At 39.4% G+C, this 27,797-nt stretch overlaps 1 protein-coding gene across 3 annotated transcripts in view; it reads right to left on the bottom strand.

Moving 5' to 3' along the window:
- The window catches only part of SCAPER (S-phase cyclin A associated protein in the ER), a 143,915-nt gene that overhangs the window by 104,380 nt on the left and 11,738 nt on the right, over nt 1-27,797 (bottom strand). For 2 of the 3 annotated variants that reach the window (XM_042875626.1, XM_042875624.1), the window contains exons 4-15: nt 27,624-27,694; nt 24,729-24,920; nt 15,258-15,358; nt 14,689-14,805; nt 12,383-12,540; nt 5,400-5,665; nt 4,720-4,962; nt 3,024-3,194; nt 2,480-2,555; nt 1,921-2,038; nt 1,479-1,590; nt 331-471 (exon numbers count right to left, since the gene is read on the bottom strand). In XM_042875626.1, the coding sequence (XP_042731560.1) occupies nt 331-471; nt 1,479-1,590; nt 1,921-2,038; nt 2,480-2,555; nt 3,024-3,194; nt 4,720-4,962; nt 5,400-5,665; nt 12,383-12,540; nt 14,689-14,805; nt 15,258-15,358; nt 24,729-24,920; nt 27,624-27,694 (1,766 nt within the window). The remainder of the gene's footprint in view (nt 1-330; nt 472-1,478; nt 1,591-1,920; nt 2,039-2,479; nt 2,556-3,023; nt 3,195-4,719; nt 4,963-5,399; nt 5,666-12,382; nt 12,541-14,688; nt 14,806-15,257; nt 15,359-24,728; nt 24,921-27,623; nt 27,695-27,797) is intronic. The other variant, XM_042875625.1, reaches the window with a different exon arrangement.

Genomic DNA, 27,797 nt, shown 5'->3' with positions numbered 1-27,797 from the left:
TACAGAGAATTTATGAGATCTCCTTCCCTTCCGGGAGCTCTGTCCCCAAAAATGCCGCTGCACTGTCTGCAAAGAATGAGAGTTATTACTTGAATCTATTCTTCTAGCTCAGCCCACCATAATGTCTAATAACAGACTCATTTAAAATTCATTTTAGAGGGGAAAAAAATGCAGTTTCAGAGATTGGCATTTATCTGCTTCACAGGTGATACGTCTCCATTCCTGCACTACTTACATTATCCTTCACAACACATTCCAGAACGCTCTGTGGTACAGAACATACACAAACACGGCAGTTGAATATTTGCCCTTCAAAGTGAAACAGCTTACCTTAGCTTCCTCCTCTTGTGCTTTTTTCACAATTGCTTGTAGCTGCACTTCACGTTTGAACTCTGCATGGAGCAATTTTTCCTCCATCATCCTGCGCCTTTGATCTAATAATTCTTCTTTCCATTTCCGTACATCTTTCTCCTGTACAGAATTAGAGAACTCATTACTAACACAGCAGCTGAAAGTACGACCAGAATTTTCCTCTGAATTTTCTTGGTTCTGAAGCTTTAATTACTGAAATAAAATATTTTGAAGCCTTGCTTGCACAAATCCTGTACCACGTTTAACTCAAAGTACACTGATTTGCTAACTGTTCCACTATCCTTTGCAAAATCCATTTCAATAAATTCTCATCCTCCAGAAGTAAAGTAGGTAAATAATCATAAGTTAGGATCACAAGATAACCAAGTCACCTAGTCCAATGCCTTGTTCTAAGCAAGTTCAGCTATGAGATCATCACGTTGGTTGGTTGCTGAGGACCAGCGAGGGTGTTATCCACTTGGTTCTTGAAAACCTCCAAATACAAAGCAGCTACAACCTCTAAGTAGTCTGCTCCAGTATTTAGTTGTCCTCACAATGAGGAACTTTCTCTGCCTGGCTGGAACCTCTTACTTAAAAATAAAATAATTATGTCCATCATCTCTCAGCCTACTGTCATAAAACACTGTGAAGAGCCTAGCTCCAGTCCATTAATAATCACCTGCTAAGCATTGGAAGGCTGCCACTAAGTCCTAATCCATCCATCCACACGACTGGGTGGATAAGTGAAGAAAAAAAATATACAGTATACACCTTTCATTATTCTACATGGAACACATTTCTTCACTATTTCTAATATTTTAGACTGCAACCTTTGGCAAATCATTCATATCTTCCAAGACATATACACAGCTCACATCACAACAGGAGAATTAACTGTCAAAGAAGTCTTCTTGTTTTGGTATTAGCAATATCCTGATCTTAGATCAGAAATTCAAGCTCTTTTTGTGATGCACGAGTCACCCACGAAAACCATTTGAGTTGACACTCAGGAAAATTTTGTTTTACTGCATGTTTTAACCTCTGGCATTCTGAGACAACATGGAGGGAGAGAAGAAAGGTTTTCTGGAAAGCAACAAACTGGCTACTTTGTACTACAGGAAGCTTACCCTCTCCATTAATTTCTGAAGCTTCAGTGCCTTTTCTTCACGTAACTTTTCTCTCAGCTGTTGAGCTTTCATTTGTTTTTCTTCGTGTTTCTTCTTGGATTCTGCTATTGTTCTTTTAATAAAAAAAAAGCAGAGCAAAAGTCAGCGAAACATCATCACGTGACAGCACTGCAAACATTTCTATGACATTTGCAGTAAGAAAACACAAACAGGCCACTGCAATTATTTCCCTTAAATGTAAATATTGTTCTTCCAGTCTTCAAATATTTACTTAACGGTCAATGTAGCACGAACCTCGCTCATCATGAAAATAATACACTCATTTCTTTAAAACTTTCCACCCAGAGACTTAGAGAAAGTAAGTTTATGAGCAGTTTCATAGAGGCACAAGCTTGGTTGCTTGTTTCCACTGCCCAATCAAGACATGAAACAACTCCAACACCTTTTGCGTGAGGGCGATGACAGTTTCTCATGCATGTGTATTCCGTGGCCAGGCGGGCGTGCAGGCTCTTCTTCCACTCTGTCTCCCCAAGAATTACTCTGGCGCCACGACTCACGAGCTGTACATTGAGAAAACAGACTTTTATAACTGAAACACTGTTCTAGGAGAAGTGCTACTAGTGAGGCTTAGTTCCTCTTGAAGTTCTCCCTCAAATGGGTCCTCTACAACCTAATTAAGGTGCCAACTTTGATTGAGGCATCTCTATTCCCTGTGCACTTTCAGTGCCTAATTATTTAATTGGACTTCTAATTAAATGTTAAGATAAAACTGGAAAACAAATATTAAAATCCTAATAAAGACGTAGTGGTAGAGGCACAGATAGTTTGAACACAGAAGTCCATCTTCCCTAAGAAAGCAACATCAAATTTAACAAAACCTGGAATAATAGTCAGACGTTAGGAGGATCTCTCAAATTCTTATGCAGGCATACATAAAATGGGCATTTTTCTAACTTCTGCTGCCATTGCAAGTTCAGCACAGTAACACAGAAAAATTTTACCTTCATAATCTGCCAAGACATCATTCCAGTCCATAGATATTCCACAAAAAGATATGCTTCCATTGCCCATACATGCCTGAAAATTAATGGGATCCACAGTAAAAACAGAATTTAACATGGAAACAGACACACGCATTAAACAGTGCTAGCGCAGTGCTTTCCAATAACGTTTCCAAATTCAACTAGCCATCTCTAAAATTGATGCTGTTTCTGCTGATTTTGAGAGTAGGCAATGGAAACTACTGCCTCAGCTGTAGCAGCTCCTGTCTAGTAGCAGCAAAAAATAGAAGAGCCCAGTTTCCCACACAGAAACAAGCAGAAGGACACAATGACTGCAACATCAGCCTCAGCAGCACAACACTGTAGAATTTACTAAGCCTAAATACTCCCTAAGGTAGCACACTATTATTACTCCATGACATTATTTACCTCATTTGCACATAAAGGCTGCATTAACGTAAAAAGGAACACTGACATTCTGGATGTCAGTAAAGCATTAATACAGGTTTAAAGTTAGCTATTTTAAAATAAATCCAACACTCACAGAGAAATCGCTATCATTGTCGGTTTCTATATTAATGTCATTGTTTTCCTCTGCTTCTATCTCTCTAGTTAATTGCTCCTCTTCTGCAATAGCACTAGCAATAGCTTCTTCGTTTGCCTTCTCCAGGCGATCTGCCAACTCTTCCTTCTTTGCAAGAACTTCTGCCATAGACTGCATAGGAAATATGAAACCAAGAGTCAGATCTGGACACAAAGAAGTAGTTTCCATGTAGTTAATATGAACTGTATTACAAGCAAAATTGTATTCTGTTCAACTTCTAATTGCTTGTACATCTTTCCTATGTTCTCTGAATGCAGCATGCGAATGACATACAAACAAAAATCTGAAGCTGCTCAATTATCAGCTAGTTCAAGGACCACGTAAGTCACTTCAAAATTCTCATTCACATAATCCCTTTTTATACATTCTATACATTTATACTAACGTTGTCATTAAAACAACTAAGATAGTGACTGTCTAACAACTGTCCTATCAATTCAATACCTGACCTCAGGAACTAAGCAATGCATTGTCTGAAACATTAGTAACATGGCCTGCCCTATCTTCAGAAAAGGAATCATGCTCCAAAGCAGTATTTAGCATATGACAAAGGATCTGCAGATGAACCGTATCCGGAAACTTGACTGTGGTTAGTGCTACTTAATCTCTGGCTATACCTATTTTTCAACAAGAATGGCAAGATAGCTGGGCAAGAACATAAGCCTGAACATGCTGATTGTTGTTGTCTTCTCAAATGACCAGTATTAACTGGTTCATTTCCACTCCAGCAAGCAAGCCCTGCGCCAAAACACACAAATCTGAGCTCAATTCAGTCTAATCAGGAGCAGGGAAATGCTCCCAGGAGACACAGATCCCACTAACTGTCAGCCTTCTGAACTGTTAAAAATTGAGAATGTGAAACAATGTCACAGCATTGCGTTGCACAGCACTGTAGCACAGAGATGCTATAAGTGAGCTGTTTCTAAAAGCAGCCATATTCATGACTTGGAAATTACCCAGTCCAGTTTGATGGTGATGCTAAAGGGAAGGTGATATGTAGGAAAGTTTCTATAAATTGGAATATTAATCTAACTTGTGGGGAGGAAAAAAAACAAACTGGATTTTATGCTGCACTACTGCAATTCTCTACTGTGAGAAAACTAACAGACACCTTGAAATTCAGAATTCAACAGACAAAAAAGGATATTCTTCATAGGAAGCCACGTTAAAGGAGAACATTGACTTGACATCTGTTATCTGAGAACAGCATCTGTCAACATTTTGAGTTGTATGAGAATTATGATATTCTGTAAGTTTCCAGTTTGCATATTTAACAAAACTGGAGTAAGAATTTAATAAGAATCTCAATTTAAATGAATAGTAATAGAGGGAAACAAAATGATAATAATAATTTATGTTAAAAAGAAAAAAAAAAAAAAGCAATCAGAGCATTGCTTTTACTCCAAATAACACTTTCAGATATTTCTAGTTTCAACTTTGAGTTTCAGTAAAATTGCCATCTTTTCCTGGTGTATCTGTTCAACACTGATTTTGTTTTGGATTTGTTCCTAAAAGAAGTCTTCTATAGACTTTCATAGTTTACACAGCAAGATAACACTCAACACTCTGCAACACAGAATGAAAACAGCGAGGCACACATGTGTTATTTACTCCAAAATCTTGTAGTATTTCTTACCAATCTGGCAGCACTCACATTTGAAATATCTGAGGGATCCATTTCAGTTTCAGTCGTAGCTTTTTCTGTTGGATGCTGGTCCAAACTGTCAGAGACTGCAGAGGAAGCTTCATTCACCTGCACAGCTGCTGGAGGGCAGTCGGTATTTGTGAGAACCGGAGGCACCTCAGAAACTGTTTGTAAGGAATCTTCTTGCAGTGGTGCTTTAGTGCTCACACTGCCTTCTGATGTGCGTGCTGTGAACTAAAAGAGACATTTGCAAAATTAACCTAAGGTAACATGCTGATTTTTAAAGTCTCCAAAGTGTTTTAAGAAAATATCAGGCATCCTTACGGTGAGTGATTTAAACAACTCCAATTACACATATTTCCAGTTGGTTGTAACTTTGCAAAAGCAGGATCTTTATCTGAACTTCCCTATATAGGAGCTGTACATAAAGATCAGTTTTTGGAAAACAAGGAAAGCCTGTGAATAATATGGTTCATATTACGGTTCATATCATGATATATGTGGTCCATATCATGATTTTTACCTTGCCAACACCTTAATGCACTTCCACAAATACAAATTTAAACTCTCCCACAATCTGTTCAGTGAATACAAGCTTCCTCAAGAAAATTCTCCAAAGAAAAACTGCAAGACTTCTTAAGGCTAGAAAAATGGCCCTAAATTTTACTGACCTGAGTCCTCTCGATAAGAGGATGTTCAGACTGACGTACAGGGTCTTTCTGTACAAGCTCTGTGCTTTTGGGTGCACCATCACTCGTGAGTGAATTCTCAGGCTTATTCTCTGATGGTGGTGAAACGACGTTTTCTTTGTCACTGTCACCTCTAGACTTGAGTGATTCTGCAGCTACAGGAGCTTTTGTTGCCAACGCAACAGTGGATCGAGATCGAACAGGCCTCCCACGCTGAACCGTTTCCCAGCCCTCTGCATCCTTCCGATCTACATTGAGAAAAAAGAACATCTCATTCCAAGAAAAGGACAATAACAGAGGTATGGTAACTATTTTATTACAGCATTGCACAAGTTGCACAGCAAAAACATTCCCTTAAAAAATTAAAACCAAAACCTCAATGGAATATTATTTGGCAAAGCTTGCAGCTTCAAGGAGAGCTGCAGGTTTCATAAACACTCAACAGCTCTCTTCATGGAAGGGACCAATTCTGTCACCAAGCTGAATTACCCATACACATAACCAGGCAAAAATGGCACCATGTACCTAGACATTTCATATCTGCTTCTATTTCACCAGATGGCACATGCAGCAACAGCAGCATTAGAGGCCTCTGGGAAAGCACAGACCTCAGCAAGCACAGCTGTAACTACAGGTCTAAGTGAGGTCCAGAAACGAGGTCTAAGGAACCATCCAAAATGTGGTCTATGATTCTTTCAGAAGTGTTTACTTTTTTCCCCTCTCTTTTTCATTCTGATATTTAAAAAACAAACAAAAACAGTAACTGGTGTCAGCTTTGAGAAAATTTGTTTTCCTAAATTCCTAGAAACAGCCAAATATTGCTACAGTTGGATTCCAATTTGAGGGAGCACTTAAGAGTGCAGCTTTCTCCCACTTACTTTGATGGTTTCAATAGCTATAAGGTACAACATGCTGACCAACATTTCTGATATCTACTTTTGGAAAACCTTCAAAATTTCATTTGTCTGCCTGAATTAGCAGGTCTTCCATGTGATCCTAGGGTTTCTAGCAAATCAAGGTAGATATCTTTATAGACAACATTCTCATGGCCTCCAATTAATACCACCATGCCATTTCCCATACATCTTTAAATAACTGATTCTTTTGAGACTTGATGATACAACCCAAGAGTGCAAAAGGCAAGCTGACAAGTATCTATATGCAGAAGAAAAGCTTAAATGAGCTATACCACAAAATGGAGCCTCATTTAAAGCATTTCATTCAGGCTCAGTTTCAAGAAATACAATTTTTTTCAGTAACCCCCCCAATACTCTCCTCCTTTCATCAAGGGCATACATTCATAATGTACCTTAAAATTTTGCACTTGATGAAACAGTATGGCAAAATAAATCATAAAGAGAAATGCTGTGTAAAGAGCTCTCATTTTTAGAGCATGAAGCTCTATCTCCTATGCAAAGCATGATATGGAATCCAAATACCCAACAGTAAATGGTTTTCTTCTGAGGAAAAGAAAATGCTATGCCATTATAGAACTTTACACTAAAAAAAAATAATAAAATAAAATAAAATAAAATAAAATAAAATAAAATTCTTAGGGTATTTCTACAGCTTTTAGAAACTAAGATGGTCCTGCAGCTCAAGCATAACAATCAGAGCCCTAACATTCAAATTTAACATAAATATGAATGAGTCTATTTAGTTGTCAAAAACTGTAACTTGAAACACCTGAGGGTGGCTGGAAAACAGAATGATTGATGTATTATGATGGATTTCACATTACTAACCTAAAGAATGCCTTGCTGCATTTCTACTGAAAACGCTAACTTAAATATAAAATACAAGTGTGATGCTCTCTAAGATTACCACGCTCTTTTAGATGTCTATGTAAGTACCATAGAATAAGTGCCAGCTTCACAGACTGCCACTATCAACTTCATGCAGGCCAACACACCTATGGGGGGGATCAGAGACCAAAATACTTTTCTTGCTTTCACAGCACGTCTTTTTATTCTAATGCAATTTCAAATACATAAAAAAGACCAGCCTTAACATTCATTTTCATAATCAAAAAATCCAAAACTGTGCATGAATCATAGAATAGTTTAGGTTGGAAGGGACTTCCAAAGTCATCCAGCCCCAACCCCCACCACAGGAAGGGACACCCCCCACCAGACCAGGTAGCTCAGAGCCCTGTGACTGCAGCAATCTCTTCAGATTACCAGTGGTAACCAGACATGTCTCCCCAAAGTCTTTCTTTCTTTCTTCTTAGGTGCACTTCAATGTGCTTCCATGTGGAACAGCTGGAACGGGCAAACAGGGTTTTAAATATGCAACAATAATAGAATGGCCTGGGTCAAAAAGGACCACAATGATCATCTAGTTTCAACCCCCTGCTATGTACAGGAACCACAAGCAGATTTACCATAGAAAGCTCCAGGCACAGAGTGCACGAAGCACAGCCCTGTATTACATGGGACTGCAGGGACTGCTCAGACCCCATAAGTGACATCTGCACCTCCTTCACTGACCTCTACACTTGGTACGACCACAAAGATTTTGCTTACGATAGATACTGGCATAAGAACTCGCCCTGCACAGCAAGCAAAACAAACAATGTTCAGAAGACTGCTGAAATCCACCCAACCCCTGCTGTTTTACTGCAGCAGGTTTCTGGATTGGAGTACCTTCAGCAGATCCTTTCCAAAATGAGATTGTTGCAAGATTTCACTTCCACTTGTTCTAAAAGATGTCTTAAGTTAATAGATGTGGCATCTTCTCTACATTAAACAAGTTCAGGAGATATCCCCAGAAAATTCCAGTATCTACTGATAATTTTCCTAATATGGATAAGAATATTCTAGATATCTAAATAATAATTGCACCGATATCTTTTAGTATCTTTCCCTAAAATCTACTGAAGTTCATTCTACCAAAAAGTAAATTCATGCCTGCCTTACCTAGTTGATTCCTTGCTTTGTAATGTATAGTACCCTCAAACAGTAAAGTACAAACTACTAAAAGCATGGCAATGGGAATTTTTACGCAGAGGGCAGTGAGGTGCTGGCACTGCTGCCCAAAGCTGTGGGTGCCCCATCCCTGGAGGTGCCCCAGGCCATGGATGGGCTCTGGGTAGCCTGAGCTGGGGGACAACCACCCTTGGGAGGGTTGGGGCTGGGTGGGCTTTAAGGTCCCTTCCAGCTCACATCATTACATGCAACATCATACTCATCATTACCACATGAATGAATCTTTTATTAGAAGCCATACATGCACAATTCTTAGTTTGCACTTCTTTGCTGCCAGATCTTTTACTCAGGACTTTTCAGCTAAATATTCAGCAGTGCATAGATACATCTTTTCCATTGTAAATACTATTATTTGGTGAATTCTCTAAATACAAAGCACTTTTTAATGCAAACATGCATTCAGAGTGCAAGAACATTCAGTATCAGTTCTATGCCATCTGACAGCCAGCTGTGAAAGTTACTCTTTCATTTCCATTCTCCCAGCAGTTTTGCACTCAGCCACTTCCAGGACTGTTTTTAAGCAACAAACTGAAAAGCTAATTCATTTATTGACATTAGATGACACAGCTCCTAATCTGAAGCAAGGGCAATAGTCATTAGGGCATTATTCTTCCATTCTTCACATAAACCTGGAACTTTTCATACAGCCCAGCAGCCTCCTCCACATGCTAAGTATCACACACTGGGTTTGATTACTTGATGAGTTTTGTTAATGAATAATTCATCTGACTACCTTGATCACTCTCCAGTTTCACTAGAACCTCTCTGTCCCCGCTTGCTCTCGCGTTACATGGATACGACAAGCCATCTGTTACCTTGAGGCCCTCACAGCCACCAGGGCCTTGTTCTTTCCAGCTTGTTCCATCTGGAAGAACTGGCCAAGCAGCCTTATTGGCACCATCCATAAAATACATCTAGCCAATAAAGTGCAAAGCCCTCAGGAGTTCTACCTCAGGAGATGCATATCCCTTCTTAAAAACTTACTGGCAAGCAATGTACTACCAGAGCCTTTCTGACCCTACTCACTCATATTAAAACTCTGGGGGGGGGGGGGGGGGAATGGAGTTAGGAGAGAGAGGGGATGTAAGATTTCAATAGAAATTCTGTCTGAGAATTTGAGCACCCAGTCAGGAACAAGCTCCCTTGCTGTCTGTCTGTGATGACATCTGTGCAATTTGTTCTCCATGTGCAGAAGTTACAGTGCTCCCCTGAGCCCAGATCTATGTACAAGAGCAATTAAAATAGAAAAAACAATTACACCTGTATTATCCATCTCACCTCTTACGAATGACACCTGGGAATTATTTCCATGCTAGGCTATTGCCTCTGCACATTGCTGTGACCAAACCAAGCTTTTCTCTTGCCATCACCTGATCTCAGAAGGAAGCTGCTCTGAAATAAGGCTAGATTACGTTCTGGATTGAAGAAAACACTCAAGACTGAAATTATTCTTTTTTAATTAAGAAAATAATGAGAGTAGCAGTGAACTTAAAGAGGGAAATCAGGCAAGAATTTAACATCATTTAATTGTACATCCAGAAAAAATAATTTACAGAAATACATGGAAAAAACCAGCATTTTCTCACTCCAGTTAAATTTGGAAATTCCATCAATGCTTGTTTATGGAACTGCTGAATCACAGCCTGAACCTCTGATTGATCACCTGAGGTGAGCACTGAGTCAGCAATGAGGAGCACAGTGAAGGCAACTCACCTGAGCTGCAGGAAGAGGAGGAGCCTGGCTGCACCTCTCCTATTTAAGAGCTGCCTGCCAAGTATCTCTCCTGGAGATCCCTCCTCTGGAGTTTTGCAGCGAGCCCAGGATGTGGGTAAGCTTTCTATCTATTCTCTTTTTGTTATTATAACTGCTTTGCCTAACTCTCTTGTTCATTTTATAATTATAACATTATACAGCTTGAAACAGCATCATACCACTGCACAAGAACATGGTGAGGCTTAATGCTGTCTGAAACCACTGGTGAAAAAGTGTTTTCAGGAGATCTTGCCACTGCAACCCCAGCTGGGCTTTAGAGCAGGCAAGATAACATTATAGCATGGTAGGAAGAATCCTCCCCCAAACCTGAGTGCATCTAACAGTTGTGCAGAGTGCATTAGCCAGCAGACAGGCAGAGCAGATGATACACAAGACTCACATCTGCTTCAATAATGCATGTGAAGAGCCTTTGTAATTCCCTTTGCATAAACTTCACAAATCCTCTTGTACTCCAATCAGCAAAATCAATTTGATTTTACAGAAGTGATACACTACTCTATGAGAGATAATGTGCTGCAAGGAAACTATTCCATTTTTTTTCATTTAAAAATTGGAATTCAGTCATGAGAGAAGTCGCTGAAGTTCTCCTATGCTGGATGTTAAAGAGAATAAACAAAGTCTCTGCAAGGAATAACTTAATTCTAAACATGAAATGTTTGAAGTCTGAATCTTGCAGTACGTCTGATACTAAAAGTTACTGAAAACACTTCGGCCAGTTCTACATATGACCTAACTGCAATTGCTCTTTTTGGAGCTCATCAGCTGCAGGTAATGGCCAAGAACACACCAATTCTTCAGACCTTAAAGACTGTAAAGCTAACATAAGAATAAGGCCTTTTGTTTTCTTTCTAGCATCCCAGAAAGACGTTACCGAGATGGAAGTGCAGATCAGTTTTATTTTCTATGCAGTTACTGAAGTTGCCCACACCAAGAATTCCTAATAAAGATAAAACAGCTTGAAGTCCGTCATGGTAATGTGTGAGAGAATCAACAGAAGAAAGTTTCTTTATGAGTAGTTTTAACTGCTCACAAAAATTGAAGATGGAATTACTCTTTCACTTACAGTGCTGATAACTCAGCCAACTGCTACTGTGTTCAAACCAGCTCAGTGCAACTGAGGAGTTCCATTACACAAACAGCATCCATCAATCCTCATGCAAACAACTACTGGAGGAGTATGGTTTTGATTCTTCCTTTCTAAGCATAAAGATCTGCATGCTACTGAATTCAGTTATATTGAACTGCATGACTTGGACGTGGTATTTTAGATCTGATACATCGTGTCTCTGAACTACCATAAAGGATTTCTATTACCACTGGCATAAAAGTACAACTACACTAAATTAATACGATCTGTTGCAGTGACTTTCAAACAATACTTCTAAATTTTACTAGAACACTGATCCTAGCCTGCTGTTTTTGCAGTGTCAACTAAGTTCACATTTCAAAAACCCAACAACTAGAATCTCTAAATCCTGTGAATGCCAGTGTGTGCAAAAAACCCTAACTTTATATGCCAAGAGGCAAAGATTTTCATGTTTCCATCTAAGCACATCTCTTCTAGAACAACAGCCCCCAGCCTCAAGCATTCTCCACAAAGCATCTTCAGAGAAAAACTCATTACTACACGTTGTAACCTTTGTATTGAAGTAAAGAGCACCGTTTTCAACTTCAGTACAGTTCTGGTAATATCAGCACTTCAGCTATTTTAGAGAATCCTAGGCACATATTGCTCTTAGGAGATTATTTGAAACCCTTTTTCAAAATTCAATTTATTTGGCCTGAAAGTCACAGCCCTTTTTTCCTACTGTGATTCTGGACATAAACGATGACACACAGAAACCATACATACAGATTTTTCCTAGAAAGAAATTGTGTTAAGCCTTACCCTCACCTTGCTCTCAGTTTGATTACCAGCTTGCAACCAAAAGATCTTTCTTGGGGTGATTTGCAATGAAATTTTCACTGATCAATTTATAGCTACTGGAAATACAATGGAACATTACCTGCACTTGAAAACACAACTGTCTAAAATTTACCCATTACAGTGATAAAGCTGTAGTAGTCTTTGCCCTCCATCTATGACTTAGATTTTAACATCATACAAGGCAAAACGAGACATTTTCACTTGAAGACAGGTGACTCTTTGAACCAACTATACAGTGCATTTTGCAAAAATAACTGAAGCCATTTAAAAAGACTTGCCATTTTTTCGGGATGACTTCTGTATTGGGGCTGGCAGACAGGTTTGTGTAGTTGCTGACTCAGGACCGGCCGCTTTTCCATGGTTGGCTTTTACCTTATCAGCCCAGCTTACACCAGAAGGAGCCAGGCGTGTTGCAGAAATTGCCACTGATGGGTTCCTAAATGAAAATCATAGCTCTTATTAGCATCTAATCAAAGAACAGAACGGCTCATTAGGAAACTGACATTCAACTCGCTAACAAAGCACATGGCAACACAGCAACAGCAAGTTGAGTTGTCAGGTACTACCCTAACAGCCTTTTGCACATGCCAGGCACAGAGAGGACAGAAGGACACACCAAGCAGTGCTACAGCTGGAGAGAAACCTTCATGTGAGATCCCTTATACAAAGAAGTCAGTGAAACCAAACGAACAGGAAGCCAAATTCTCAGGTTGAAATTTAAAAAATGCCTAATGGTGAAAGAAAGATTCAACATTGTAGCAATGCATAAACAGTTCCCACAAGAAACACTCTCTAATAGCAAGTTTTTTTTTAAAATGATAACAATAAACACATGGTGAGTATTTGCAGCCAAATAGAACAGCCCTTCTCTTGCATCTTCCTGGCTCCTGCCCAACTGCACCAATGAACTGCAGAGATCCGGCTGCAAACACCACGCATACGAGGAGTCAAACTGTATGTACAGGAAGTCCATTAAAGTGCAAGTTGAGCTGTAAACCTAGACCACACAAATCCATAACATGCTCTGTTTTGCTGGACAGCTGAGTAAACAAACTAATACATCCGTTTTCCACTACCTGTTCCACAGAAAGAAATCCAAAAGGCCATCTTCCCAACTTGGGGAAAGATGCATTGCCTGCCTCAATGTGGCACTTCTGGGACTGCAGTGCTTTACCAAATATTTTAGTTTGCCTGCTGTAAAAAGTGACCATTTTCAGTACAAACCACCAGGTTTTATTTATATGAATGCAACCAGTTGTTTGTTTTTTTTTTAATATATTTGAAAATGGTAACATTCACTGCATTCAAGAAATGTCCAATTATCTTCAGTAGCATGAATCATTATATCTGCAATCACACAAGTGATTTCTCTCCAAGCTTGTAACACTGAGTAAACTGGTCCAAGAAATCCAGCTGCTCCACCAGCTAAAGCAAAGTAGGGACAAAGAAATAGAGATCTCACAAGTTTCAAACACACAGCAAAGCCCTACATAACTGGACTATTCAATATCCTAAGCCCAGTGGGACAACAAGAGGTTTATCAAGGCAACCACCAAAAAATACCATAAATATCATAAATACCTGACTAGTGTTCACAGCCCTCATCAGTTCTAAGGGGAAATGATAGGGCGTGAGAAACCACAAAGACAGACTGACCAAAGCCCTCAGAATGCACTAGGATCTGAACTTAGCTACAAGCCATAGCAGATATTTACAAAGCAAGGTATACAAAGAGTGTATACAAAGGAACAGCAGAAGTGTCAGACCAGACTTACTTCCACAAGCACTCCAAGATGAGATCACAGGTCCCCCCCAGTTCCTGCACCCTATCTCACATAGCTCCATGCAGCTCAGCAAATAGAATATCAGGACTGTGCAAGCACTGAGTGACATCTCCTTCACCTTACTCCCACATTACAGCGATTTACAGTGACAAACTTATTAAACACATTTTTGTGTTTAATAACCACAGATATAATTGAATCCTTACGATATTAACTTCAGGATTTTTAAAATAAAAAGGAAGAACTTTTATTTCCTCCATGCTCAGTTTCTTCATTTGATTGCTTGTGCATGTTTTCCTCCAATCATCATGTATTTAAGCAGGCAACCTCTCTAATTTTGTTTCACACAGTCACTTAAAGTGAAAGATGCATTACTCTACCATATAACATTTTATATTTAAACCTGTATCAATTTTGCTGCTCATCATCTCACTACATTCAGTCTTTTTGATCGATATTTACTTCAACAGATGGACACCTGCACAGCACACAATTTTAAAATGCACACATTTTGACCTTAGTTTTGTAGCAGGGAAAGAGTATTGAACAGAAAACACAAAATACAATTACATTCATATTTCAAGTTCAGGTCTTTTGATCAACCAATAATTAAATACACAATGAAATAGGCAAAAATTAACTACTTGACAGGTTTTCCTTTTATAGAGCATTTGTGCAAGAAAAGCATATGCAAATGTGTATACACAATTTAATAAGCAGCAAAGTCACATTATTATGGAATTTTATCTGTTTCAAATGAATCTTTATGTTAGCTTTAATAGACTTATCTGTTCTCATACCCAAAATTCAAACTTCTCCGAGCATTTGATGTCACACTGATTCTGTCTGATGAGGGACTTGGGATCACGTGGCGCCCTGGAGACATTTTCTTTACTTCCCAGGCTAGTGAAGTAGGCCTGCAAATTGAGGAAAGAAGAGGTTAAAAATGACAAGTCCACAATAGTCCTCTATCTGCATCTGTAAATGCTATGCAGCATTATGGAGCATTGCTGAATGTAATCAGTCACCTCTGCAATTGGTTTCTACACCAAATCCAAACCATATTACCCAGAATCAGATCAAAAAACCATTCACTCTTGCAAACTACAATGCCTACTTAAAACAGTTTTACTTTTCAAATACTTCACTTCCAAATTCTTTTCCATTTTCAGTACAACTACTCCCTAGTAACACTATGAGGGAGGAAAGAACTCCCACTAGGTCCTCACCCCAAGTCTGTTCAAAAGAAAAGTTTCCCCACAACAGACATTACAATTTTCCCAATTTGTTCAATGCCCGCCACAGACAAAATTTTATCAACAGTCAGCATGGGATATAAATGAAAGGAAAAACCCCAGCAGCTGATTACCTGCTTTGAGCATCAGCCTTCTCTAGCTTCTCTTGCAGCTGTATCCAGTCAATCAGTGCTTTGAAGTCCCTCACGTAGTTATCGAGCATCATCAGGACTTCCTGAAAAGCAACCATTACATCAATGTCTGCATTTAAAAAACAATCCTCTCAGTCCCCAAACAAGAAGCGAACAGAAAGAAAACAAAAGAAAATCTACTGCTCTGCATCTTACCTGTCAAAAATAAAAACAAGAAAAACCCTGAAAGCAAGAAATCTTAAATTTTGATGTGAAAGAACATTAAAACATGCATTCTACAAAAAAAAAAAAAGGCATATTTTCTAAAACTTCTGCAAGATCTAATGTTTAAGGACAACACAGCAAAATTTGTCTAGAAAGTTATTCCTAGCAAACATAGATATCACTGCTGTTTTGGTTTTGCTTTTTGTCAGTCATTATCCCCAGAAACATAGTAGATGTACTTCATGGAATATGCAGAAAAGGTATAAATCCTTATAGCAAGAAAGTAAAAACTCACTGCAAGTGATTAATCTGTTTGCAGAGTGAAAAATTAACAGTTATACCAAGGTAACTGTATCAGACAGAGGGAATTCCTTTTGGAGAATGCCAGGTGGCTGCAGCACAGTACCTAACATGGGCAGAGCAGCAAGCTCAAGCTCTGTCTTGTTCCTGAGGGCTTCCAAAGGATGCAAGGATGAACGAATGCTTGTACCCACCTAGGTTTGTGACAGATACCCTATTGTCACAAATTATCAGCATGATCACACTGATTAGGCAGCTTTTAATGGAATCTTACGGTAATACTTGGAGAAGCAGCATGAGAAAGCATTGGATTTCATTTGTGGAAAGATTGCCTTTGACATGAACTTACCAAGAAACAAACAAGATGACCTGCAAAACACAAAGCTCATATTCTCCCCTTTGATTAGTGCACCTTAACAAGTGAGGAAGAAATCACCAATTGTGACTTTTCCAGCATGGAGCGATTACCTGCCGAGACCTTACAAGTTCAATACCCAGATTATACTTTTCAACCATTAGAAACCAGTTTATTTTCTACCATTTTAAAAGTCACTTTTGAACTACATGGAGTTGCTGAAGAATTTGTGCGCTTTTATGTTACCTCATCACTGAAAGCTGCATTTGTGAACACATCTTGCAGTATGAAAGATTTACATATTGTCATAAAATAGCACAACTCAAAGAGATCTTAAGAGCAAACTAGTCCATCCCACAATTCCAGGTAGGTTCAAACACACTGCCAGAAATCACATGGACATGCTGCAGTTTCATTTGAACACTGTAAAACCTTGGTTAAGTTAGAGGAAGACTGCAAATGATGCGTTGCTCTCCAACACATAAAATCAACTGTTGTGAAAAGACAAGTTAACTCCATGTTACATCAGGAAGAAATTCACTAATAAAATTGGTCTGGTATTAAATGTGGATGTTGGTGGCCCTGCATGTGGCAGGGGGGTTGGAGATTCATGATCCTTGAGGTCCCTTCCAACCCTGGCCATTCTGTGATCCTGTGAAAATGTCAACAGCTGAGCAGTACAGAACTGAATGACTTGTTTCCAACACAAATATCCTCATGTTTAACTTCCATCTTTCCAGTTTGGACAAATGTGTCACTGCAGTAAATACTGAAAGATCAGACTCCATACAGAAACAATCAAAAATTAAAAGTAAGATGGGATCCTGCGGCCCTTACTCAGCACTGACATCTCTCCACAGCAAAGTTCCCTGAGCAACCTGTGGCTCTCTGCTCCAACATGGCCAAGGGAGCCATTTTTACAAGGCACAGAGGCAGGAAATCACTCATGTTCCACATATATACTCAAAGTCTCATTTCCTGAACATGACAAAAAGCACACACACCATCAGCCCGCAGACCCGATGATCACCCACAGACTTATTAATGCATTTCCAAAGCAGCTGCTTCAAGATTACATGCATCAGAAACAAAAGCTTTCACAGACCAGTGAACACTGCTCTCTGAAACATGCATGCAACACCGCTCTCTGAAAACATGTTGGAAGATCCATAAATGAAGCTTGGATTCTGTGATTATGATAAAAGGAAAAAATATGAATGACTTTCTCCTGATTTGCAAATTCTTTTCTATGCCGAAATCTTAATTGCTCCATTAGGAGAAATGTTCCTTTCAAAGTTATTAGAGGGAAATATTTGGGGAGTGATCTCAAATGTGTAAGTTCCTAAGGGCAAAACAATAAACATTTCAGTACTGACCACTGCAGCTAGTGCCCCAGTAAAGCTGGCTAATGCCTGCTTTTGTAACATCACTTCCTACCCAGCTTTACCTGTAACACAAAAAGGATCTTAACACACAGACTACTGCGTAGTTTAGCGATGATTATTCCTTTTGTTTAACAAATGCATGTTTGAAAGTCAGCTTCAGCTTGCATGTAAGTATTCATTAGTAGGGATGACAGACCCAGAGCATGTGCCGTCTGTTATATCAAAAAAAGTCACACAAAGTCAAACAATACCACTGCTGACCTAAAAGTTGCTCTTTGTTTTGAAATCCTCCACAAGAAAGCAAACAAAAATCTTTCTTACAAGGCAGTTAGTTTACAACACGAAAATAATTCATAAGTAAGGTCTGCTCCAAGGCATGAACGAGGCGAGTGTTTGAAGCAGCTCTTTTTTCCAGTTTCACTAATAAAATTTCAGCTTTCTAATTCAATTCACATCCATTTCAGCTAGCCTATGCTAAGCTGTGCTGACTGTTATTAACAATGAGGGCATAGAAAGCAAAATTTAATTCTGAATCATTTACTTTTCAAGTCTGTCGCTGAGATATTCCACCAAAAAAAAAAAAAAAATCCATCTGAACATGAGTTACATTTCTGAATTTAGTTGGCACATGGAAAAGACACAATAAATGGCTTAACCTATTTTAAGGAATGTTTAGCTACACATTATCAGAAATGATCAGAGCAGAGCCATGCAGCTGTAATCCGAGTCATGTTCTACGAACAAGGGAATACAAACAAGACAAGCAGCTGGAGCTGCCCCACATTCACTGATGCACATCTTTCTCCCTAAAGCTATGAGGGCCATTTTGTCAAGCAGGATGAAGCAGAACAAAAGTGGCTCTGAAAGCGCCGTTACAGGCATCCAGATAACTACATATAGATGTACAGCTAAAATTACCAATTAGTTTACCAATTGGCTGCAACGGATTCGATTGGTTTGTAATTAATTCGAGTTAGCGGCGCACACGGCAGGCCGGTCGGCGCCATCCCTTTGTCCTGCTGACACACAATCCCAGCGCAGGGCTCCAGGGTCCCGGACATCAATACAGCCCTGTGCCTTACCTACGGCACGGAGGAGAGCAGATATACCCTGCGGTGCTGAAGCAGTGGAAACTCGTAGCACTTGAGAAGGTGCTGACAAAAAAGAACCTTGATGGGGCAGACTATGGCTGCGCTAGAGTCAAAACAATTTTAAATCCCATTATTTTTCAAGGTCGTAACCATCCCGCACGGTTTTTAAAGAGCCAGTTCAAACTGAAAAAGAAAGCAATGCTGTTAAAAAAAAGTAGATTCGAGGAAAACCACTGGCATAAAACTAAAAACTCACAATGCAGCTCCTGTTTCTCCCTCTCCTCCATCATTCGGATGCACAGTCCTGCACGTTACTAAGGAACTTTCTGGGCTTTTCCTTCTTCTCTGAATTTCCTGCAGGTATTCAAGGCCAGGCTGGATGTGGCTCTGGGCAGCCTGGTCCGGTGGTTGGTGACCCTGCACATAGCAGGGGGTTGAAACTACATGATCACTGTGGTCCTTTTCAGCCCAGGCCATTCTGTGATTCTCCAGCTCTCAGCAATTGGTTCCCTCTTTAGGTACGTATTTATCTTTAAGCTGTGCTTCTGTCCTCTTCACTTGGGTGATCACATTAACTACTTTTCAAACGAGAAGGATCTCTGTAAATAGAACGGCTGTATCAGGATAATTCTATATTCCTGAATCAGAACTGTCTTGACTTGGGCCCTAGACAGGTTGATCATAATCTCTGCAAACAGAGGCTCACTGTTTGGAAGCCATGTCACTGTTTGAAACATCATCTTCTCCATTTATTCTCCCATGCTCAAGTAAGGAGGAGAAAAAAAGCAATGCAGAGAGGAAAAAAACGGGGGGGAGAAGCACAGGAGATTGCATGATCTTAAGGTCACTACAATTCAAAACTGCAGAATGTGGTGGAGAAATGAACTACATGACCACATCTGTATTGTCAGTTATTCTTAAGGCTAGAAATGTATAATAACAGAATCACAGAATTGTAGGGGTTGGAAGGGACCTCCAGAGATCATTGAGTCCAACCCCCCTGCCAAAGCAGGTTCCACTTTACAACATTTTACAAATTATGCACACTTTGTTTTGTTTAATTATCTGTAATGAATAGTTTAGGCTATGGTTTTAGTCGAGCAAGTTACTTTCACGCACTGCAGTGCACTTCAAAAGGCAGCCCACGTTCCTCCTACCTTCAACTTTTAAGTTTAATCGTATACTTTACTAAACTAGCTCAGAAGTCAGGGGATGCACACAAGGACTTCACACTTACAGCTTATTTACCCCCAGAAATACATGCTGTCAAACTTGAAGGGCCAGGAATGGGATCAGCCAGATGGCCAATCAGAAAATACAATGGTTTTTTCAATAGTTGGCTATCCACCCTCAACCTACGGTAAAAAAAAGAATGAATTGTCATTCTGAAAGATCTCAGCTATTTCCAGCAGTGAGGCTGGATGCACTCTCACTGCTCCATTTGCTCTACTGCCTGTTCTGGTGATTCTGATTCAGCTCAGAAGATGACAACGATGAAAACGTACACATCCCAAAAGAGGCAGAAGTGCTCACAGATGAGATGCTCTCTTGGCATTGACTGCTGCAATACAGTCACACGTGTTTATTTAGAAAGAGACACACACATAACTCCTAAGTAACTTCACTCTCAGAAACAGAACACTTTCTTTTTTTTTTAAATACAGTGCGAAGCAGCAGCCTGTCATTCTCCTGACACATCCCAGCTGCAGAATTCACCCTTTTCTAACAATTTGAGAATGTCTCAAAATGTATATTCCACTAAACTTCACTGAGCTGGAAAACTGTGCCGTGTGAGAAAGACAGAAAATGAATTATACACGTTCTAATCTATGAATTGTTGTCTTGGGTTTTCAGGGATAGCCAGAATCACCTTGGTTTTATTGAGTAAGACGACAGGCCAGCATACAGAATACACTTCAGTTCATGCTGAAGTTTTCCTAACTGGAAATGTTCTTCTAGGGTGTTCCAAGATAGAAGACATCTGTCCAAGGAAGTACAGCAATGGCCAAAACGGTTATGGAATTGACAGGAATACACTGAACAGATGACTATGATAGATAAATAACAATCAATGATAAGAATTCAGGTGAAGAAAGCAAGAGATGCTAAATCTCCATTAAAAAAAAAATCACTTAGATTTTGCACAGCTTTAGTTGTTTTTTAATTCCTTTGTAAAGTCAGAGAAAACCAGGACACTAGAACAAGAATACTGCATCCAAACAGAACACTCCAAGGCCTTTGTTGAGGAAATAAGTTATTTCAGAAGCCCTCCTGGGATGCTTTCAGGATTTGCATCACTACAAGAACTGAAATTCACATATAACAAATCATTTCCTGCTGGAAGTCAGAAGTATTTAATTCAGATTCTGTACTTTTTTTTCCCCTCCATGGAATCAGATACGTGCAGCTATAAAACTGAAGTGTATGAAAAACAAAACAAAACCTCCTATCTCCCAGAAAGTGAAACAGACAGAGTAGAACAGGCTTTTACATCAGTGAAAATGCACTCAGGATCCTGTTTGGATCAACATGACCACTGTACTGAATCACTGGGAGGTTTCCTTTCCAAAGTCAGGAAAACCTTCAATTTTTCCTACCTTTGGCTTCAACACATCTAGAAACAGTTTTATTTCCTTGGCTGCCTCATAAGCCAGTAATCAGCATGGATGTCTGCGGGTCTCAGCCTGCATGCAGAGATGGGAATTGTTACAATTAGCATATCCTGAACTAAAAACAGCCCCCACAAGGCATTCCCAGCAAGAGACCCTAATGAAGCAAGTTCCTCTCCCCTTCAGGGAGGCCTTCAATCAACTGAAACTATGGTAAATCACTCCCAGAGATCTCCCTGCTTGGAAGGCCTGGAATGAAGCCGTTTCAGCTGGTTCTTTTGCAGAACACCATCGTACAATAGGTCAAATCTCTTCAGAGAGAGGCTTTACCCACCTCTTCACAGCATCTCATGTTTTCCTTTTTTCTTTTCATAGGGAATAAACAAGGAGAATGAAGCTGTTTGCACTGAGCTGTTCTCAAGGTGGCTACCTGCAAGCATTACAAAGGTGGAAACTGTCCTTGTCAAAATCTGGTGGGAACATACTAATTACTAAATGTTAGGTAAAAGGATAAAAGTTTGTGCAAGTATTAAGTAAAGCCAAACAGAAACCTGAAAATAAATGAGCTAATTTTTTTTTTTTCTTTCTTTTACATCATAAAATCCAGCCTTTTCAAAACAGAAGCAGCTGAAGTCATGAACTCATCCCAAGGAGGAGTAAAAACACACCCATTAAATTTCAGGTAGTCGGAGAATCTTCTGGGTCCAGCTGGTGGATCCAGTTACTCAAACTCCATCAATAAGAAGTGAGGTTTTTTTTGCTGTTAAATATTTTTATCTCCTCTATCCCAGCTCCTGCGATACCAAAAACCATAGAACAACTGCAGCAGAAATTTCTCTCCTGCATTAACCAAGCCTCCCCTGGCTATGGAATCTGCCTTCCTATCTGCCTTCTTCCATCCACAAAGAATTTTAGACTCCACTCCCTTTAGGATACAGAAAGCAATGCAAAGGATCCTTGGTACGACAACTTCTTTGGGTCTAAGCTCAGCACTCAAACCCAAAAAATACTGGGCACTACAAAATTCACACAAACATAAGATACACACGCCTAGCTAACATATAAAAGCAGCCATATTTGTTCAAGGTTACAGTTGTTATATCTAATCTCTATGCAGCTCCACCAAAGTGATTCATGCACAGTAAGATGATCCATAAATTTGAGAATCCATTATTTCTTTTATGTCTATTTCAAGCATCTTCACGTGGAGCATCAGTCGCATCCACCTACATGGTTTGAGAGTTCTCTGCCAAATCAATAGCGAAACACCACCTACAGCAGTGCCCAAAGTTGAGGGAAAATACACACAACTGATCTTCTTACACACGTCTCCACTGCTTGTACCCTCACCACAAACCTTCGTCTGCAGTTTCAACCACAAGCAGCCACAAGAGCCCTTTCCCATTTGGGAGCATCAAACATTACCTTCAGTGACAACATAATCAATAAAACGATACCAACTTGTAAGGCTACAGGAAAGCAAAAGGTCCAAAATCAAAACTGAACACCTGAGTTGACACAAAGGTTTTGGGTGCCTGAATTTTCATTTTTTACAAAAGGTCCTCTTTTAATGTCATCTTTGCACAGCTGAAATGTTTAAGCAGAACAGCATCCCCCATTTGACCAATGCACAGGTTTGAGGTGTCATTTAAAATGCTGGCTTGTGAATTCAGTTATCTACAACTGAGATTTATCTCAGTACAAATGATTTTATCAAAATCCTTTAAAAAACTCAACAGATAAACAACTTTACCATCTTGGACGCTTATTTAACGCTGTTCCCCACATATCTCCTGTAGTAAAATCAAAACCAATACTGAGCTGGTTTGTCTGTCGGTAGCTTGTGTATCATTTTAAGCAACACACGCTTTCCTCCATAGTGTAAAAAGTCAGCAAAAGTAGAACTAAAAGAAAAGCTATCCCATTCCTGCTCTAGCAGCTTTAGAAAAAGACAGAGGGGAAACTCCTTGAACTATTCTTACACTGAGTACTTCTTCTGTGGGAAAAGTGTAAGAATGAGTTTACCTCCTATTGCTCAAAGAGGAAAAAAGAGTGACTCACATTTACAGTAATCTTTATAAGATAATCTCACAAACAAAAGCCTGAAGCACAAATGCACGTTCCACCTGCTAAAGTAAGGAACTTTTTTTTCAAGCTGAAAAGAAAGCATTTTAAAAGTAAAAGCAACATGAATGTGACATAAGATTTAATGACACATGATGCTGAACATCCTTGTTTACTCAGTCTTTGCTTTTTCCAGCCATGTTCTGCAAACAAGTAATCTGATGCCTGTGGATACATACATCACTGTCAAGCAGCTACGAAAATGAAGGCTTTCCACTTGGGCTATAGAGTATTTCCATCTGAGAGCAGATCAAGTAGCATGATTAAAATGCTGAATGATATCTAACCCCTAAAATATGTGATAATGATACAAATATGCTACTGTTCTTTTGAGCACAGAAGTTTAAAATGGTAATCTAATTACCATGCAAGGCTGGCTGATTTTCTTAGACCAAGAAATTCTTCAGAGTTTCCTGAGCAGGAAGACAGCTCAGTATCAACATGGTAAATTGTGTTAGAGCAACCCACCATTTGGAAGCCCCTAGCTACTGTTCAGCTTTCCAATCTGCTTTCAATGAAATGTATTTGTACATTAATCTTAAAGTCAATTTGGCAGTGTCTGATTACAACAGAGAACTAGATACATATGATAAGAAAATTGTTTACTTAAATTGATACCTATAATTTTTATACAGTGATTAGATAATCAGTTCCAGAACGCATTGAGTTTTCAGCTGTATTTAACAGGAATACTGAAAAAAATGCATCTTTCACTTTTCTTTGAAAATGCATTCTTCTGGCTTCTTTTAGTGCTAAAATTAACTCCACTTCTAAAGAGCAAATTACTCTGTGAAATGACAATGGTTTTTCTGTGGATCTACTAAAAAAAAAAAATCATAGCTTGGGCAGTATAGTTTTACATCTTACTACAAATACAGCTTACCTGAAATTAGGGAAAACAATCCCAACCACACAATGTTTATGCTTGACTATCCATCACCCTCTTATCACCACAGAGAATCAGAAGAGTGGTAACTAATTACCAAAAAAAGTGAGTAATGTGTAATTTTGGCATTTAACAACAAGCCAAGGAATGGGGAAAGGGCTGAATCACAACAGTGCCACCTACAGAAAGGAACATGATAGGGGAAAAAAAATAATCAATGTTCCATTTGAAAATTAAATTAGAACTTAACAGAAAAGACCTAACGACATTATGAAAAATCACACACTTCAAAATTGGCCACAACCTAAAATGCTTTCATCATGTTAAATCTGAATAAACACGCCACCATGTTTCCTACTCCCTAACCTCCACTAAACACAAAGGCATGGAAGCACAAACACATTTCTGAGGCTCCAATTCCTTATTTGCTGCACAGAGCAGAAAAAAAAAAAGCGATAAGAACCACATGGCAGCAGGCAGAAAAATGCTGAGCTCTTACCTTGCATTCTACCACGCTCTGATCTGATTCACACGTAACGTAGATCTCATCAACTGCCCGTCTCAGGTTGTCAAAGAGGAACGCCCAGTACCGAGCTCGCAGATCAACTTTTCGAGGCTGCCGTGCTTTTGTTGGGCTTTTGTCGAAGGTTTTCTCTCCTGCTGCTGTTAACTTGCAGTCTAGGGAAGTGTTCTAAAGAAAACAAGACAAAGGAAAACAACAAAGAAGCACAGTAACGCTGTGCAATACATTTTTCCACAATACATTTAAACTTTTATAAGCAAGGAGTTCCTCACTGAAGACTGTGCCATTCCACTGACTGCAGCTTTTAAAACGTGCTTTCTTCCCTTACACAAATACAACCAACATGCAGAACCAATTTCTGATTCTCTGACAGTTATAACTCAACACTGACTTTGCACAGTGCATGATACTCTGCCTCTTACACACATTGCAGTGTTCCATTTTCTGACTGCTTATCCCATAGTACTCACTCTGACAAGAATGTGCACCCAAAGATGAAAGTAAAGTTTTACTAGTAATCATACCACTAGTGTTCCAACACAGTTCAATTCTTATTACCAGGACACCACATACAACTTCAATTCTAAACTCTTATACTGATCTGTGAGCATTAAGGTCAGCAGAACACTGTTGTGATGCTGATGTAGCTAGTTCCCAGACCCATGCATTAGGGCCACACTTCAGAGAAGATGCAAGAGCTGGGTGAGTTATAAAAGAATCTCTCCTACTTGAGAAGACCATTTGCAGAAAGATTTCCACTCACCATCTGGTTAACACTGCAAGCTCAGTTCAACCCAGCATAAGTGCTGAGCTGCTGAATCAAGCTGATGCCAAGTCTGAAACTGTTCTTGTGCTGTTCTAGCTTGTAATGAACAGCTTTCGCTGCAACAAATCTGCTGACTGATTCTCAGTGCTAATATGCACACTAATTGCTTTAGTGCTACTTTGCTGCACAGATACAGGGGACTGCCAACATGCTAAATGTAATGAAAACAGAGGAGAATATCCGACTGCCTGCATGAATGCTGGCACAGAGAGGAGCCACAAATACCTTCTTGGAGGTACATTATGCATTTGTCAACCTTGTGTGTGCTCATGTCAGCCATGTGGGGATAGTTACTCAACAGATATAAGCTGTCACTTACCTAGACACATGCTCTCCTGTGTGAGGATTGAGGAATATCTCCTCTTTACTCTCCTTGTAGTTAATTAGATTTCTGTGACTATCTTGATAACCACCAGTGTTGTTTTGGGTATATGGGGAAATCAGTACGAATGACTGAAGTGATGTTAAAGCACTTAAAACAATTTGTTTTCCAAAACAGATTCAGTAACACACCCTGGAGTTGTGAAAAGGATGAGGTGTGTATTTATGCTCAGGAAGATAAGCATAGTGAGAGGAGAGGAAGATGAGGATAGGACCATACGACTGAGTTTTCATCAGTCTATTTCCTTGAGATTTGCATCCCATTTCTAAGCAGAGGAAAATTAAGCCTAAATTGCAGTAGGGAAAAAAAATAGTTGAATGTCAAAGTGCCAAGATGCACAGACATTCAGCAGCCCATTTCAAACCTTCACGAGTGTGTGGAAAGAACCTGATGTGACAACCATGGGGCCAGCTTTACTGCCCTGAATAACGTCTTCAATTTGCCCAGAGAGGTGCTGGATGCCCTGTCCCTGGAGATGCCAAGTCAGGCTGGACCAGCCTCTGAGCACTCGGATTTATCCCTGTTCATTGTAGGGGAGCTGGACTAGATGGCCTTTAAGTGTCCTTTCCAACTAGAATCATTGAATTGTTTGATGATTCACTAGGAATGCTCTGTTTCTGCAATGTAGTCTCAGCACAGCAGTCCCACACAGAGTAGTCACCAAATAACAATAAAGTATTCTTCTTCCAAAAACACAGTATTTACATAATTCCAAATGACAAGAACAGACAGAACTCCAACTATGGAGCACGTTACTCCCTTCCAAAATGTTCTGTGAGGCTAAACCAGCTTAGGGCACCCCAATTGTTTCAATAAAATCCTTCCCAGAACAAGTAAACTAGAGCACAGTGTTTGTAACATCCTAGGGAGCAAGGAGAGAACAGCAGGATAAGAGAGGCTGAACTACACTGTGAAGTTAACATGCTTGTATTTTAAAGATGTAAGCACATTCCTATAGGAGCAGAACATCTTGTCCATAGAAGGAACGCGTTCCATGTGCTACATTGTCAAAATGTGACAGGCTGTCTGTAAATGTTAGATGGTTAAAGACAGACTCACACTGTCACTAATCAATGCAAAGTAATGGTTAAAAATATTAAACATTAATAAATACTGCAGTATTACCATATTAAAAGTAAAATTCTATCACTCACATAGGAAAAACTTGACTGAGTGCAGTACCTTCTAGATCCTTGTCAATGAGACTTGTTTTCTGGTTGTGACTCTGCATTCATCTGGAATGATTTATTTTTTTTTTTCCAAAATAGGATGCACTGAAATTTTAAACTGAAATTTCTCAGCCATTAGCAAGTGAGGTCAGTACATACAGCATTTCCTTAAATCAAATTTGGCAAAGGTAGCCATTCCATAAGAGCAAGCTTATAGGAAGAATCTCCTGTATGACTTCGTTGTTGAGCTGCACTGGCCTTAAAATAACCTTAATGCCAAAAAGTCACGAATCCAGAGATTAAGAAATGACAAAAAGAGAAGCTGAGGAATACAGACTAAATTGTGGCATTTTTAAACCCCATTTTGAGGCCTGTATCCTTTACAAATACAACACAGGTATACTTTTATAGAAATATTCTTCAGCAAATAATGCATCAACAGTATTGCAAAACATTTTTATGCTGCAAATTTTAAGACAAAAAAGAGTAGATACCTGCTTTGCAGCCTTGTGTTTCCCTTGAGACACCGTCTTTGCTTTTCCACCAGCTTGCCATTTGGATTTCCCTGCAGGAGAAGCATTTTAATAAAACCATAATGCTTCTGATTAGATTCAGCACTTTAAAAATCACATATCCAATCTCGCAATGCACTGATATGGGCACAGTTA

The sequence above is a fragment of the Lagopus leucura genome, unplaced genomic scaffold (assembly GCF_019238085.1).
Source record: "Lagopus leucura isolate 7727_CA_CO unplaced genomic scaffold, USGS_WTPT01 Super-Scaffold_100015, whole genome shotgun sequence".
Classification (NCBI taxonomy): domain Eukaryota; kingdom Metazoa; phylum Chordata; class Aves; order Galliformes; family Phasianidae; genus Lagopus; species Lagopus leucura.
The sequence above is the reverse complement of the archived record's forward strand: the minus strand, read 5'-3'. Positions and strand labels throughout refer to the sequence as shown.